Source organism: Oncorhynchus mykiss, chromosome 15 (assembly GCF_057628025.1).
Source record: "Oncorhynchus mykiss isolate SJ-2025 chromosome 15, ASM5762802v1, whole genome shotgun sequence".
Lineage (NCBI taxonomy): Eukaryota > Metazoa > Chordata > Actinopteri > Salmoniformes > Salmonidae > Oncorhynchus > Oncorhynchus mykiss.
Genome location: NC_143036.1, coordinates 50,939,335 through 50,952,417, shown reverse-complemented (window position 1 = coordinate 50,952,417; position 13,083 = coordinate 50,939,335). Strand labels below are relative to the sequence as shown.

Sequence of the window (13,083 nt, the reverse complement as noted above, 5' to 3'; positions counted from 1 at the left end):
TCCTCTCTGTCTTTCACAAAAATGCGCCTCACTCTTCATCTGCCTGGCAACAGCCTCTACTTTTACTGGCCTTACCTCAAAACAGTCCTTCTCAAGCACCCGGTGTAAGACTGCTGGTAATGAACCCCAGATGTGGCTGTTCCCAGACCTGTGATCTGAGCTCTCTGGGGGATTTTTTTTTCTTCTTCCAAAACTGATCCCAGATCTGCCTTTGATTAGAGCAGGAATCTGGCGTGAGAGTCAGGAGCCTGAGGGTTAGATGAAACCACTGTGTGTTGTTCCAGACATTAACTGGGTCTTGTAACGTGTGTGTGTGTGTGTGTGTGTGTGTGTGTGTGTGTGTGTGTGTGTGTGTGTGTGTGTGTGTGTGTGTGTGTGTGTGTGTGTGTGTGTGTGTGTGTGTGGTTTAAATGCAAACGGGGTCGGTAGCGGGTGTGAGTGTGTGTGTGCCATATATATCGGTAAGCCGAGCCTCAGGCTTGGCTATAATAGGTTCTGGCCATAACTGGTACCTGTAGGACTGTAGTTATGTAGCAGTAGCCAGCAACATACTGTACTCCTGACTATTCCCCTGGGTGGTAGATTGGATTTCAATTCTTTACCCACTGACCTTTGACCTCCTGTCTAAGGCAGGATGTGGGAACCCCTCATGCTTCAGTGCTCCTCCATAGGTGTTTGGTCTCCACCTGCACTGCTATTCTGCTACTGACTACCCTGCCCCTATCAGAACCTCCTATCTTACCCCTCCATCAGCTCAGAGACATGAAAGTGTCTCTCTTCCAAGGGATAGAAGGTTTATTCTAGATTTGTGATGCAGTTGAATGCATTTTTGTTGTTAAGCGATATTGTTATAGAGCAGGTATATGTGATGTGAAGGATAAATGCAGTCTCCTTTCTATCTTTCTTCCCCCCCCCCATTTGATTTCCATTCGTTATGTGCTAAACTCGACTAAATGTGTTGTTATTGTGTGACGTGTCAGGGTTGAGAAGCCGTGTCCTCGGGGCTGGTGGGGGAACCCCATGTGTGGCCCCTGCCACTGTGACGTCAGCAAAGGGTTCGACCCTGACTGTAACAAGACCAGTGGAGAGTGTCGCTGCAAGGTAAGAAGATAATCACGGTCACTCTTCTCACAGGCTAATGCAGCGTTTCTCAAATGTGTTGTGGACCCTCCCTATGCCTTTTGAGTTTTCTGTGGCCCTAAGATGAATCTAACTAGCTTTTCTCTTGAAGACCCCCGGTTGTAAACCAATGCAAACCTAGTAGGAATTGACCACAACTCCCAAAATAGGTCCCGAATCAACCAAGGCTGTATGTTGTAGGCTTAAGTAAGCTGACCGTAGCGGAAGGTGCTAATTGCTAACTTTCCCCCATCTTCTCCCCTCCCCAGGATAACTACTACCAGCCCAAAGATGAGGACACCTGTTACCCCTGTGAGTGCTTCCCTCTAGGGGCCCACTCCCGTACTTGTGACCCCCACACCGGACAGTGCCCCTGTAAAGCCGGGGTCATCGGACAACAATGTAACCGCTGTGACAACCCCTTCGCTGAGGTCACCGCCACCGGTTGTGAGGGTATGTGGAAGGAAATGGTACACATGCAAGTGTTTGATACTCCTAAATGCGATCTTGAGAGCCTGTGAGGGCATTCTGTCTCTCCTTTCTTCTGTCCTTCCTTCCTTGATGTGATCATTGTCAGATCAGTTATATAACGCCAAGGACTGGAGGAAGGAAGGATTCCTGGTTCAAGGCCTTCCCTCTTTTAGATCTCGCATCTAGCATCAGTAAAGAACCACGGTCCCCATACCATATCTGTCACCTAAGTGCTTCAACCCAACCTTGTGGCTACTGTATAAAAGGTCTTCAAAGAGTTACAATTATGGTCACTTAGGATATAAGCACTTGGGTGTGTATACAGTACAGCACATAAACAGACTGCATTACTTAGGGAGCCATAACAACACGCATGCAAGTCTTAACCTGGTTTTGTTTAGGATTAGGCTACTTAATTAATTAAATCATGTGAATCATTTTGTATCGTTGCGTAACCACTCGTGTAGGATTATTGATATAATTGCTGGCCTGTTTGGCTGTTTTGAAAACCTCGGAAGAGTCGTTAGCAGTAGTGTTTCTTGGGCGTGTTAGATATGTGTAATGCAGCCCACGGCAGAAGTTGGTCTAGGATCAGATTACACAAACCTCACTGCCAACCAGAAAACTATAAGGGGATCACAAAACATCTGACCCAGTGTCAGTGGTTAGGGTTTATAGGGGCCACTTCTAACTGTGTGCCATCTGTCCCCTCTCGTCTCTCAGTGGTGTACGAGGGCTGTCCCAAGGCCTTCGACCAAGGGATCTGGTGGCCCAAGACCAAATTTGGCCGTCCTGCAGCCATGAACTGTCCCAAAGGATCTATCGGTGAGTTCCTCTGCACGCTACACAGCTCTTATCATAGCAGGAACAGTCACAATAACTCAGACCAATTCGTACAGATATCAAATGCTTCAAGGTATTTTATTCATAGTAAAGATTTTATGGGTGGAGAATGAAGGTTATGTACTGTGGTGTCCCTTAGTTCAAGGCCTTCTGCTGTTCCTAACACCTTTCTGTGGAAGGAACTCATTCACACAGCACACGGACGAGGCCCTCTCATTGGTCTATCGGGGCCTTTTGAGACTTGTCATTGGCCAATGGTGTTCGTGAAACTCTGTCTCTGGAGGGCAGCAGCCGGAGACAGAGACAAACACCGGGCCTTGTGAAGAAGACTTGACAACGTCTGCTTGGAGACACATTCATAATACCACAGAGCCGTGTGTGTGTGTGTGTGTTTGTGTTTGTGTGTGTGTGTGTGTGTGTGTGTGTGTGTGTGTGTGTTTCCTGCTTCACATAGAGCCTTAGCAGTAGAGACAATATGGGCAGGGCCAAGACGTAACATCGCTGACCTGCTCCCATTAAACCACAATAACCTCCCTAGTTACCCCCTTTAGTTACCCTTGTCACCACGGAAACCCTTTGTTGCCCCGCTGGACACTCTTGGGCCGTTTTTATTGGGTGACACGGCTTGGCTCACATCAACCAACGGTCCTGTCAGTTCTAACCGTAAACTCTTTTCTCTGTTGAACGCTTGTTTGGAATGAATGGTAATGAGTTGGCATTTAGATTGTGCTTTCATCTCATTTATTATATCGAGTAACTCCCCATTTCTACCCATGTGTAGCAGCCGCCTGGCGCTAGGAAGAGACGGTTGAATTATTTCTCCCCCCAATATTCCTCTTCTCCTCCTTTTTGTTTTTGCTTTTCTTACTGTAAGTACCGCGATCACCCAACTCGTTTACTTTCTCACTGTAGGAACTGCTATCCGCCACTGCAACGATGAGAAGGGCTGGCTGCCTCCTGAACTCTTCAACTGTACCACAGTCTCCTTCACCCAGCTCATGAAGATGGTGCGTATGCTCGATCTTATCCATAGTTCACTCACACAGAGACCTGTTCTAGCTACAGATGTGCATGTACACAGCTCTTTCGTAACTTGCAAATCTCCCACTGAAAGATGATACACAATTCAGAGTCACTTACGCAAATCTGAGAGTTCAGTGGTGGAAGTAAGCCTATACAGCGTCCCGGCAAAATACATCGTGGAGGTTACGGCGTACTCGGTAAAAGTATAGGCTAAATACATTGTGGCGGTACGCCGTACCCGGTAAAACTATAGGCTAAATACCACTATTTAACATTACTGAATGTCAGCCACATGGAACATTTGCAAATTGCATTATGGTTTAATGAGAACACTTACATTTTGCAAAAGTGGAGATGAAAGGTCAAGACGCGCGAGGACAAGGCACAAATTAGTGGCTGAGACCGAGCAGTAAAGATGAGTAGCTGACACCGAGCAGTGCAGACGAGTGGCTGACACCGAGCAGTGCAGACGAGTGGCTGACACCGAGCAGTGCAGACGAGTGGCTGAGACCGAGCAGTGCAGACGAGTGGCTGAGACCGAGCAGTGCAGACGAGTGGCTGAGACCGAGCAGTGCAGACGAGTGGCTGAGACCGAGCAGTAAAGATGAGTAGCTGACACCGAGCAGTGCAGACGAGTGGCTGACACCGAGCAGTGCAGACGAGTGGCTGAGACCGAGCAGTGCAGACGAGTGGCTGACACCTAGCAGTGCAGACGAGTGGCTGAGACCGAGCAGTGCAGACGAGTGGCTGAGACCGAGCAGTAAAGACGAGTGGCTGACACCGAGCAGTAAAGACGAGTGGCTGAGGCCGAGCAGTGCAGACTAGTGGCTGACACCGAGCAGTGCAGACTAGTGGCTGAGGCCGAGCAGTAAAGACGAGTGGCTGACACCGAGCAGTGCAGACGAGTGGCTGAGACCGAGCAGTGCAGACGAGTGGCTGACACCTAGCAGTGCAGACGAGTGGCTGAGACCGAGCAGTGCAGACGAGTGGCTGAGACCGAGCAGTGCAGACTAGTGGCTGAGACCGAGCAGTGCAGACAAGTGGCTGAGACCGAGCAGTAAAGATGAGTGGCTGAGACCGAGCAGTGCAGACGAGTGACTGAGACCGAGCAGTGCAGACTAGTGGCTGAGACCGAGCAGTGCAGACTAGTGGCTGAGACCGAGCAGTGCAGACGAGTGGCTGAGACCGAGCAGTGCAGACTAGTGGCTGAGACCGAGCAGTGCAGACAAGTGGCTGAGACCGAGCAGTGCAGACTAGTGGCTAAGACCGAGCAGTGCAGACTAGTGGCTGAGACCGAGCAGTGCAGACAAGTGGCTGAGACCGAGCAGTAAAGATGAGTGGCTGAGACCGAGCAGTGCAGACGAGTGACTGAGACCGAGCAGTGCAGACTAGTGGCTGAGACCGAGCAGTGCAGACTAGTGGCTGAGACCGAGCAGTGCAGACGAGTGGCTGAGACCGAGCAGTGCAGACTAGTGGCTGAGACCGAGCAGTGCAGACAAGTGGCTGAGACCGAGCAGTAAAGATGAGTGGCTGAGACCGAGCAGTGCAGACGAGTGACTGAGACCGAGCAGTGCAGACTAGTGGCTGAGACCGAGCAGTGCAGACTAGTGGCTGAGACCGAGCAGTGCAGACGAGTGGCTGAGACCGAGCAGTGCAGACTAGTGGCTGACACCGAGCAGTAAAGATGAGTGGCTGAGACCGAGCAGTGCAGACTAGTGGCTGACACCGAGCAGTAAAGATGAGTGGCTGAGACCGAGCAGTGCAGACGAGTGGCTGAGACCGAGCAGTGCAGACTAGTGGCTGACACCGAGCAGTGCAGACTAGTGGCTGAGACCGAGCAGTAAAGATGAGTGGCTGAGACCGAGCAGTGCAGACGAGTGGCTGAGACCGAGCAGTGCAGACTAGTGGCTGACACCGAGCAGTGCAGACTAGTGGCTGAGACCGAGCAGTAAAGACGAGTGGCTGACACCGAGCAGTGCAGATGAGTGGCTGAGAGCGAGCAGTAAAGACGAGTGGCTGAGACCGAGCAGTAAAGATGAGTGGCTGAGACTGAGCAGTGCAGACTAGTGGCTGACACCGAGCAGTGCAGACTAGTGGCTGAGACCGAGCAGTAAAGACGAGTGGCTGAGACCAAGCAGTAAAGATGAGTGGCTGAGACCGAGCAGTGCAGACTAGTGGCTGACACCGAGCAGTGCAGACTAGTGGCTGACACCGAGCAGTGCAGACTAGTGGCTGAGGCCGAGCAGTAAAGACGAGTGGCTGAGACCGAGCAGTGCAGACTAGTGGCTGAGACCGAGCAGTAAAGACTAGTGGCTGAGACCGAGCAGTAAAGACTAGTGGCTGAGACCGAGCAGTAAAGACGAGTGGCTGAGACCGAGCAGTAAAGACTAGTGGCTGACACCGAGCAGTAAAGACGAGTGGCTGAGACCGAGCAGTAAAGATGAGTGGCTGAGACCGAGCAGTAAAGACGAGTGGCTGAGACCGAGCAGTGCAGACTAGTGGCTGAGACCAAAGTGCCCGTTAATAACAGTGGACATCCATTCAGGCTACACGTGTAGGCCTAATGACAATCCCAGAATGTCATTACAATACATGTAGGTGTTCTGTAACAGTCTCTTTCAATTCATCAAATTGCAGGTGCACAGTGCACTGTTGGGGTTTGGATGCTGGAACTATTTTGTGAGAGGAGGAACATGTGTGGGGAGCCTACAGGAGAGCGCCTTTGTTAAGTGGTTGATTGACAATCAGGTGAAAACATCATGACTGGTTGTGTTTATGCCACATTAAAAGGCATAGGTGGAATGTCCACAAGGCTAGGGGCAGCTTTCCCTAAAGTCAATTAAATTGCCAATTAAAAAGCCTAATTAGCTTATTTATGTCTACAAATAAATAAATAAACAATAGGCTACTACACTAGAAAGCAATGTTTTGGCTACAGAGGATCGTTAGCTTCTTTTTTGGTCCTACAGTCAGAGGGGCCCGCAATTGGGGAGCGCACACGGCAAATACCAAATATATGATTGTTGAGTTGTGAATGTCAGTGAAAACCAGACAGACTCAGCCAGGCATATCGTAATACTTAAAAACACAATCGTGGAAAAGCTGTTTGGGAAGCAAATGGCTATTGCTGTAAAGAGAGGACAACGAGAAGGCTCCAATCTGTCTTTTAGTTATCAAAATTCTAAACTTAATTGAGAGAACAGTAAGCCTGTCTCATTGGCACTAGCGGAGAACATCGGCCATATCTCCGGTGAGTCTCGGTCTTTATCAATGCGCCAATGCCACTTTTTGTTTTGTTTTTGGACAAAATAAATTCCGCCGGGTTAGATGCACGTCATATTGTATTTGTGTCTCCCTCTTTTCGTAGGCCGTTTATATGGATCCCACAACATCGTGTTTATTCATCCGTTTGTCAATGTCAGCACAGTAGGCTACCCTGTTAAAAAAAGTCTCCAGTCATATAAAGTGTAGTAGAATTGCTTGAAATGTGTTTATATAAAGGCCAACATGAAAATGTATCTGATAGCCCTATAGCTTCTATCCTAGGCCTGCTCTACGTCACTACCCGCTGCATTGAACAGTCTTTTTTTTCCCGAACAGTGATTGAGTTATATTATTAGCCTAAATAATGACTATCCAATAAAATCATCACATAAGTCTTCGAATGCGAGGATGCATGGAATGCTTTATTGGGGCTCTCGAGTGGCGCAGTGGTCTAAGGCACTGCATCTCAGTACAAGAGGCATCACTGCAGTACCTGGTTCGAATCCAGGCTAAGTCACATCCGGCCCTGATTGGTCAGCGCACAATTGGCCCAGCGTCATCTGGTTTTGGCTGGGGTAGGACGTCACTGTAAATAAGAATTTGTTCTTAACTGACGTGCCTAGTTAAATAAAGGTTCAATAAAATTACAAAGGTGCATGTTTATGGTGAAAATGTGCTTCCTCAAACTTGAAACCCATGCCCTGCCTGTGTTAAAAGGTGTTGCATGTTAAAAGTGATATATACAGTGGGGCAAAAAAGTATTTAGTCAGCCACCAATTGTGCATGAGAGAGGCCTGTAATTTTCATCATAGGTACACTTCAACTATGACAGACAAAATGAGAAAAAAAAATCCAGAAAATCACATTGTAGGATTTTCTATGAATTTATTTGCAAATTATGGTGGAAAATAAGTATTTGGTCAATAACAAAAGTTTATCTCAATACTTTGTTATATACCCTTTGTTGGCAATGACAGAGGTCAAACGTTTTCTGTAAGTCTTCACAAGGTTTTCACACACTGTTGCTGGTATTTTGACCCATTCCTCCATGCAGATCTCCTCTAGAGCAGTGATGTTTAGGGGCTGTTGTTGGGCAACACGGACTTTCAACTCCCTCCAAATATTTTCTATGGGGTTGAGATCTGGAGACTGGCTAGGCCACTCCAGGACCTTGAAATGCTTCTTACGAAGCCACTCCTTCGTTGCCCGGGCGGTGTGTTTGGGATCATTGTCATGCTGAAAGACCCAGCCACGTTTCATCTTCAATGCCCTTGCTGATTGATGGAAGGAGGTTTTCACTCAATCTCACGATACATGGTCCCATTCATTCTTTCCTTTACACGGATCAGTCGTCCTGGGGCCTTTGCATAAAAACAGCCCCAAAGCATGATGTTTCCACCCCCATGCTTCACAGTAGGTATGATGTTCTTTGGATGCAATTCAGCATTCTTTGTCCTCCAAACACGACAAGTTGAGTTTTTACCAAAAAGTTATATTTTGGTTTCATCTGACCATATGACATTCTCCCAATCTTCTTCTGGATCATCCATATACTCTCTAGCAAACTTCAGACGGTCCTGGACATGTACTGGCTTAAGCAGGGGGACACGTCTGGCACTGCAGGATTTGAGTCCCTGGCGGCGTAGTGTGTTACTGATGGTAGGCTTTGTTACTTTGGTCCCAGCTCTCGGCAGGTCATTCACTAGGTCCCCCCGTGTGGTTCTGGGATTTTTGCTCACCGTTCTTGTGATCATTTTGACCCCACGGGTGAGATCTTGCGTGGAGCCCCAGATCGAGGGACATTATCAGTGGTCTAGTATGTCTTCCATTTCCTAATAATTGCTCCCACAGTTGATATCTTCAAACCAAGCTGCTTACCTATTGCAGATTCAGTCTTCCCAGCCTGGTGCAGGTCTACAATTTTGTTTCTGGTGTCCTTTGACAGCTCTTTGGTCTTGGCCATAGTGGAGTTTTGAGTGTGACTGTTTGAGGTTGTGGACAGGTGTCTTTTATACTGATAACAAGTTCAAACAGGTGCCATTAATACAGGTAACGAGTGGAGGACAGAGGAGCCTCTTAAAGAAGAAGTTACAGGTCTGTGAGAGCCAGAAATCTTGCTTGTTTGTAGGTGACCAAATACTTATTTTCCACCATAATTTGCAAATAAATTCATTAAAAATCCTACAATGTGATTTTCTGGATTTTTTTTCTCATTTTGTTTGTCATAGTTGAAGTGTACCTATGATGAAAATTACAGGCCTCTCATCTTTTTAAGTGGGAGAACTTGCACAATTGGTGGCTGACTAAATACTTTTTTGCCCCAGGCTACTAGGACCACAGAGATCATATATGAAATTAATAGGTGCGCGTGCTTGGGTGTCCCGTACTGGTAAGAAATTAAATCTACTTTCACCGCTGGTTAGGATTCATCTATTATTACCAACCTACCACAGACAGTCCATATAGTTGTAACTGTCTCCAGTATCTCTCTGTATTCTTGACCTCCTTCTCTTCCCCTCCGTCCCTCCAGAATGAGGAGATGCATCGTAACGTGTCCAGGATGGACCGCGAGCGCGCCAACGCTATCGTCCGCCTGCTCCACAACGCCACCAACCACATGGACAGCTACTACGGCAACGATGTGAAGACAGCGTTTCAGCTGCTGACCAGGGTCCTCCAGTACGAGAGTCAGCAGACAGGCTTCGATCTCACGGCCACGAGAGACGCAGAGTTCAACGAGGTCAAGAGTATATAACGTTGCAAGTTTGCTGACTGCAAACTGGCTAATTGCAATATTTGTATTTTTTTCTAAAGATGTGTTTTTGTATGCGCGGTATTTCTCTCAGGGACCGTGCGCTAGTTGTCTGTTGTGTCAGACAGCAGGGCATTAGGTGCATTACCAGTGCATTATTCAGGATTCTAAACTGGGTGGGTTCGGTTACACTGGGAAGACTGGAGGAATACTGCCCTCCTCTGGCTCTCTTCCAGTTCCACTAACAGGGGAAGCTGACCTGGCCAATGGGAACGCAGGCTGGAATGTATTTAGACCTGGAGGCAGCTCTGCAGAGTAGTCACTAACAGGGGAAGCTGACCTGGCCAATGGGAACGCAGGCTGGAATGTATTTAGACCTGGAGGCAGCTCTGCAGAGTAGTCACTAACAGGGGAAGCTGACCTGGCCAATGGGAACGCAGGCTGGAATGTATTTAGACCTGGAGGCAGCTCTGCAGAGTGGTCACTAACAGGGGAAGCTGACCTGGCCAATGGGAACGCAGGCTGGAATGTATTTAGACCTGGAGGCAGCTCTGCAGAGTGGTCACTAACTGGGGAAGCTGACCTGGCCAATGGGAACGCAGGCTGGAATGTATTTAGACCTGGAGGCAGCTCTGCAGAGTAGTCACTAACAGGGGAAGCTGACCTGGCCAATGGGAACGCAGGCTGGAATGTATTTAGACCTGGAGGCAGCTCTGCAGAGTGGTCACTAACTGGGGAAGCTGACCTGGCCAATGGGAACGCAGGCTGGAATGTATTTAGACCTGGAGGCAGCTCTGCAGAGTGGTCACTAACAGGGGAAGCTGACCTGGCCAATGGGAACGCAGGCTGGAATGTATTTAGACCTGGAGGCAGCTCTGCAGAGTAGTCACTAACAGGAGAAGCTGACCTGGCCAATGGGAACGCAGGCTGGAATGTATTTAGACCTGGAGGCAGCTCTGCAGAGTGGTCACTAACAGGGGAAGCTGACCTGGCCAATGGGAACACAGGCTGGAATGTATTTAGACCTGGAGGCAGCTCTGCAGAGTGGTCACTAGCTGGCACAGTCACACATTCCTATAATCTGATTTTAAACATAACCTTGACCACACTGCTGACCCTAATGCCTAACCCTAAACTTAAAGTAAGCCTTTTTTTGGTTTTCATACATTTTTTGACAATATAAACAATTTTGACTTTGCGGAAAACCGTTCTGGCTGCAGGGAAAGACTCGTGACAATAAACGTCAACCTGCAATATGAATTCTAATCTCCAAAAAGATGAGCTATTTAACATCTCCACATTATGTTATGGCATTTCTCTGTAGGCTGTACATATTTTAGGTCACCTATCTTATATAGGCCTACTTGAGCAGGTAACGTCTGCTACTCTAGGACTTAGACAGGAGTGACAGAGTTTGAGCTGTGCCCACATTCAAAGCGGCTTACTGTCTGACCGTCCTGCTCCGTATTGTTAAACCCTTCAGAATCTGGTGAGAGCGGGCAGTGCCATCCTAGACCCTGGCACCAGAGACCACTGGGAGCAGATCCAGCGCTCTGAGGGGGGCACCGCCCATCTGCTGCGCCACTTTGAGGATTACACCAACACCCTGGCACAGAACATGAGGAAGACCTACCTCAAACCATTCACCATCGTCACTGACAACATGAGTGAGTGAAGACACATTTACAGACCAATGAAGAGAGGATTTCAGAGAGTCGAGGAGCAGATTCCTAACTCCCTAACACAGAATTAGAACAAATATTCCATTGGTAATTTGTCTCTGGGTAAACTGCAGTCAAGTTCCACTTTCATGCAGTGCAATTCTAATATCTCACCCTTATCTGATAATGAGCTGGTCTCGACGTGTGGTTCTTTCTCTCTCCTTAGTCATTGTCGTTGATTACCTGGACACGTCTGTCCCTGGGCGGGCCTCATTCCCTCGCTTCCATGAGATCCAGGAGTACTACACCAAAGACCTCACGTCCTCTGTCCGTTTCCCACAGTTCAACACGAGGCCCCAGGAGGTCCCCGACAAAGGTACAGTCGTCTGCTCACACTACCGCTGGACCTGGACTGCTGCAAACTGTACAAACTCTTTTGGGCTGTAATCCATCAAAACCTTTGGGATTTGTCAGTGACCTACCAGTTTAACAGAGTGCTTGAAGTCCAGCTTAAGCAGTCGCGTAGACCCAGTCTCTTACCAAGACACAAAATGAATCGGCCGTGATTTGTATTCATATTTATTATGGATCCCCATTGGCTGCTGCCAAGGCAGGAACTACTCTTCTCAGCAATATTAAGGCAGTTCTATACAATAAAAAAAAACATGACCATAGTCTGTTCTGGACTTGGGGACTGTGAAGAGACTTCTTGTGACATGTCTTGTGGGGTATGTGTGGGTGTTCGAGCTGTGTGTCAGTAGTTCAGTAGTTCAACATGTCAATACTTCTCACAAATACAAGTAGGGATGAAGTCAATCTCTTCTCTACTTTGAGCCAGGAGAGATAGACAACAATAATTGTTTCACCTCTTCCACACTCACTTTACGGAATTCAAAATCGCCATGCTTGTCTTTCATAATTTGGTCAAATATGCGTAGGTTCAAAAATAGTTGTTGGCATGTCTAAGTTTGATCATTTTACCAATGAAAAAAACATCAAAGTAGTTATATCAGTGGATTTTGTGATGAATGAGCCAGCTGATTCAATAAATGATGGAGCTGAGTGCCTTTTTCCCCCAAATTCCGTTTAATGTGCTCCAAAGCTTTTTACAATGATTCTTTATATCACTTATCTTCGTTTCATGCATCAGTGGGTCCCAATCTACTTTGTAGTAAGGACTTAAATAGGTGTTTTAGGTTGTCTCTTTCACACTCTTACTCTCACTCTCTAGTAGTCGATCCCAGCCCCAGCGTCGAGCCCTCTCACACCGGCGCCCCTGAAGAGGATCACACCCATTCCAATAAGAGACGCCGCCATGTCGAGTCCGCCGCCCCCCTGCCTGTTGCCGTGGTGATAGTGTTTAGGTCGTTGGGTCAGCTCCTCCCTGAGAGATACGACCCGGACCGTAGGAGCCTCAGGTAACCAAGGGCAACACTTTACTACATTTTACTACGCTTTACTTCAGTCTTTCATCAAATCTGACATAACCAGACACTGCCTTTTTATCAATTTCTACGTAGCTAATCTAGCCATCATAATAAAGACCTAACATATCTCATAAATGACTCAAACGTGGCAACAGATATGGCAACTGTATTTGCGTTGGCACAAACCACTGTTTACTTTAGGTCTGATTATTGCCCCGGCGTACTGTGGGTGTTTGTCTCACATCATTGCCATGCTGTCTGAGCCTGTCACTGTATACCTTTGGACCACTCAAAACTCTATATATGATACAAACACGTCGTTAGAAATGTAACACACATATAAGGCAGAGTTTGGAACAGTTTGGTTGGCAGATTATAAGATTTAGCGCCGTGTGTGTATGTGATAGCTGCTGCACTGGTACTAGAAGGACTCAGAAATCACTATTTGGCTGGTTGCCAAGCGGCCACAAACAGCCGAGAATGTATATTTTGGGAACTCCCGAAAAGGAGTGTTTGCTTGCGT

General features: G+C 47.7%; 1 protein-coding gene across 18 annotated transcripts in view; it reads left to right on the top strand.

The window, feature by feature from the left end:
- Positions 1–13,083, top strand: part of celsr1a (cadherin EGF LAG seven-pass G-type receptor 1a) — a 130,173-nt gene that overhangs the window by 105,168 nt on the left and 11,922 nt on the right. For 11 of the 18 annotated variants that reach the window (XM_036944459.2, XM_090200256.1, XM_036944454.2 and 8 more), the window contains 8 exons: positions 981–1,101; positions 1,389–1,572; positions 2,314–2,415; positions 3,346–3,440; positions 9,251–9,460; positions 10,956–11,139; positions 11,360–11,509; positions 12,365–12,551. In XM_036944459.2, coding sequence (XP_036800354.2) covers positions 981–1,101; positions 1,389–1,572; positions 2,314–2,415; positions 3,346–3,440; positions 9,251–9,460; positions 10,956–11,139; positions 11,360–11,509; positions 12,365–12,551 — 1,233 coding nt within the window. The remainder of the gene's footprint in view (positions 1–980; positions 1,102–1,388; positions 1,573–2,313; positions 2,416–3,345; positions 3,441–9,250; positions 9,461–10,955; positions 11,140–11,359; positions 11,510–12,364; positions 12,552–13,083) is intronic. The other 7 variants (XM_090200252.1, XM_090200253.1, XM_090200249.1 and 4 more) reach the window with 1 other exon arrangement.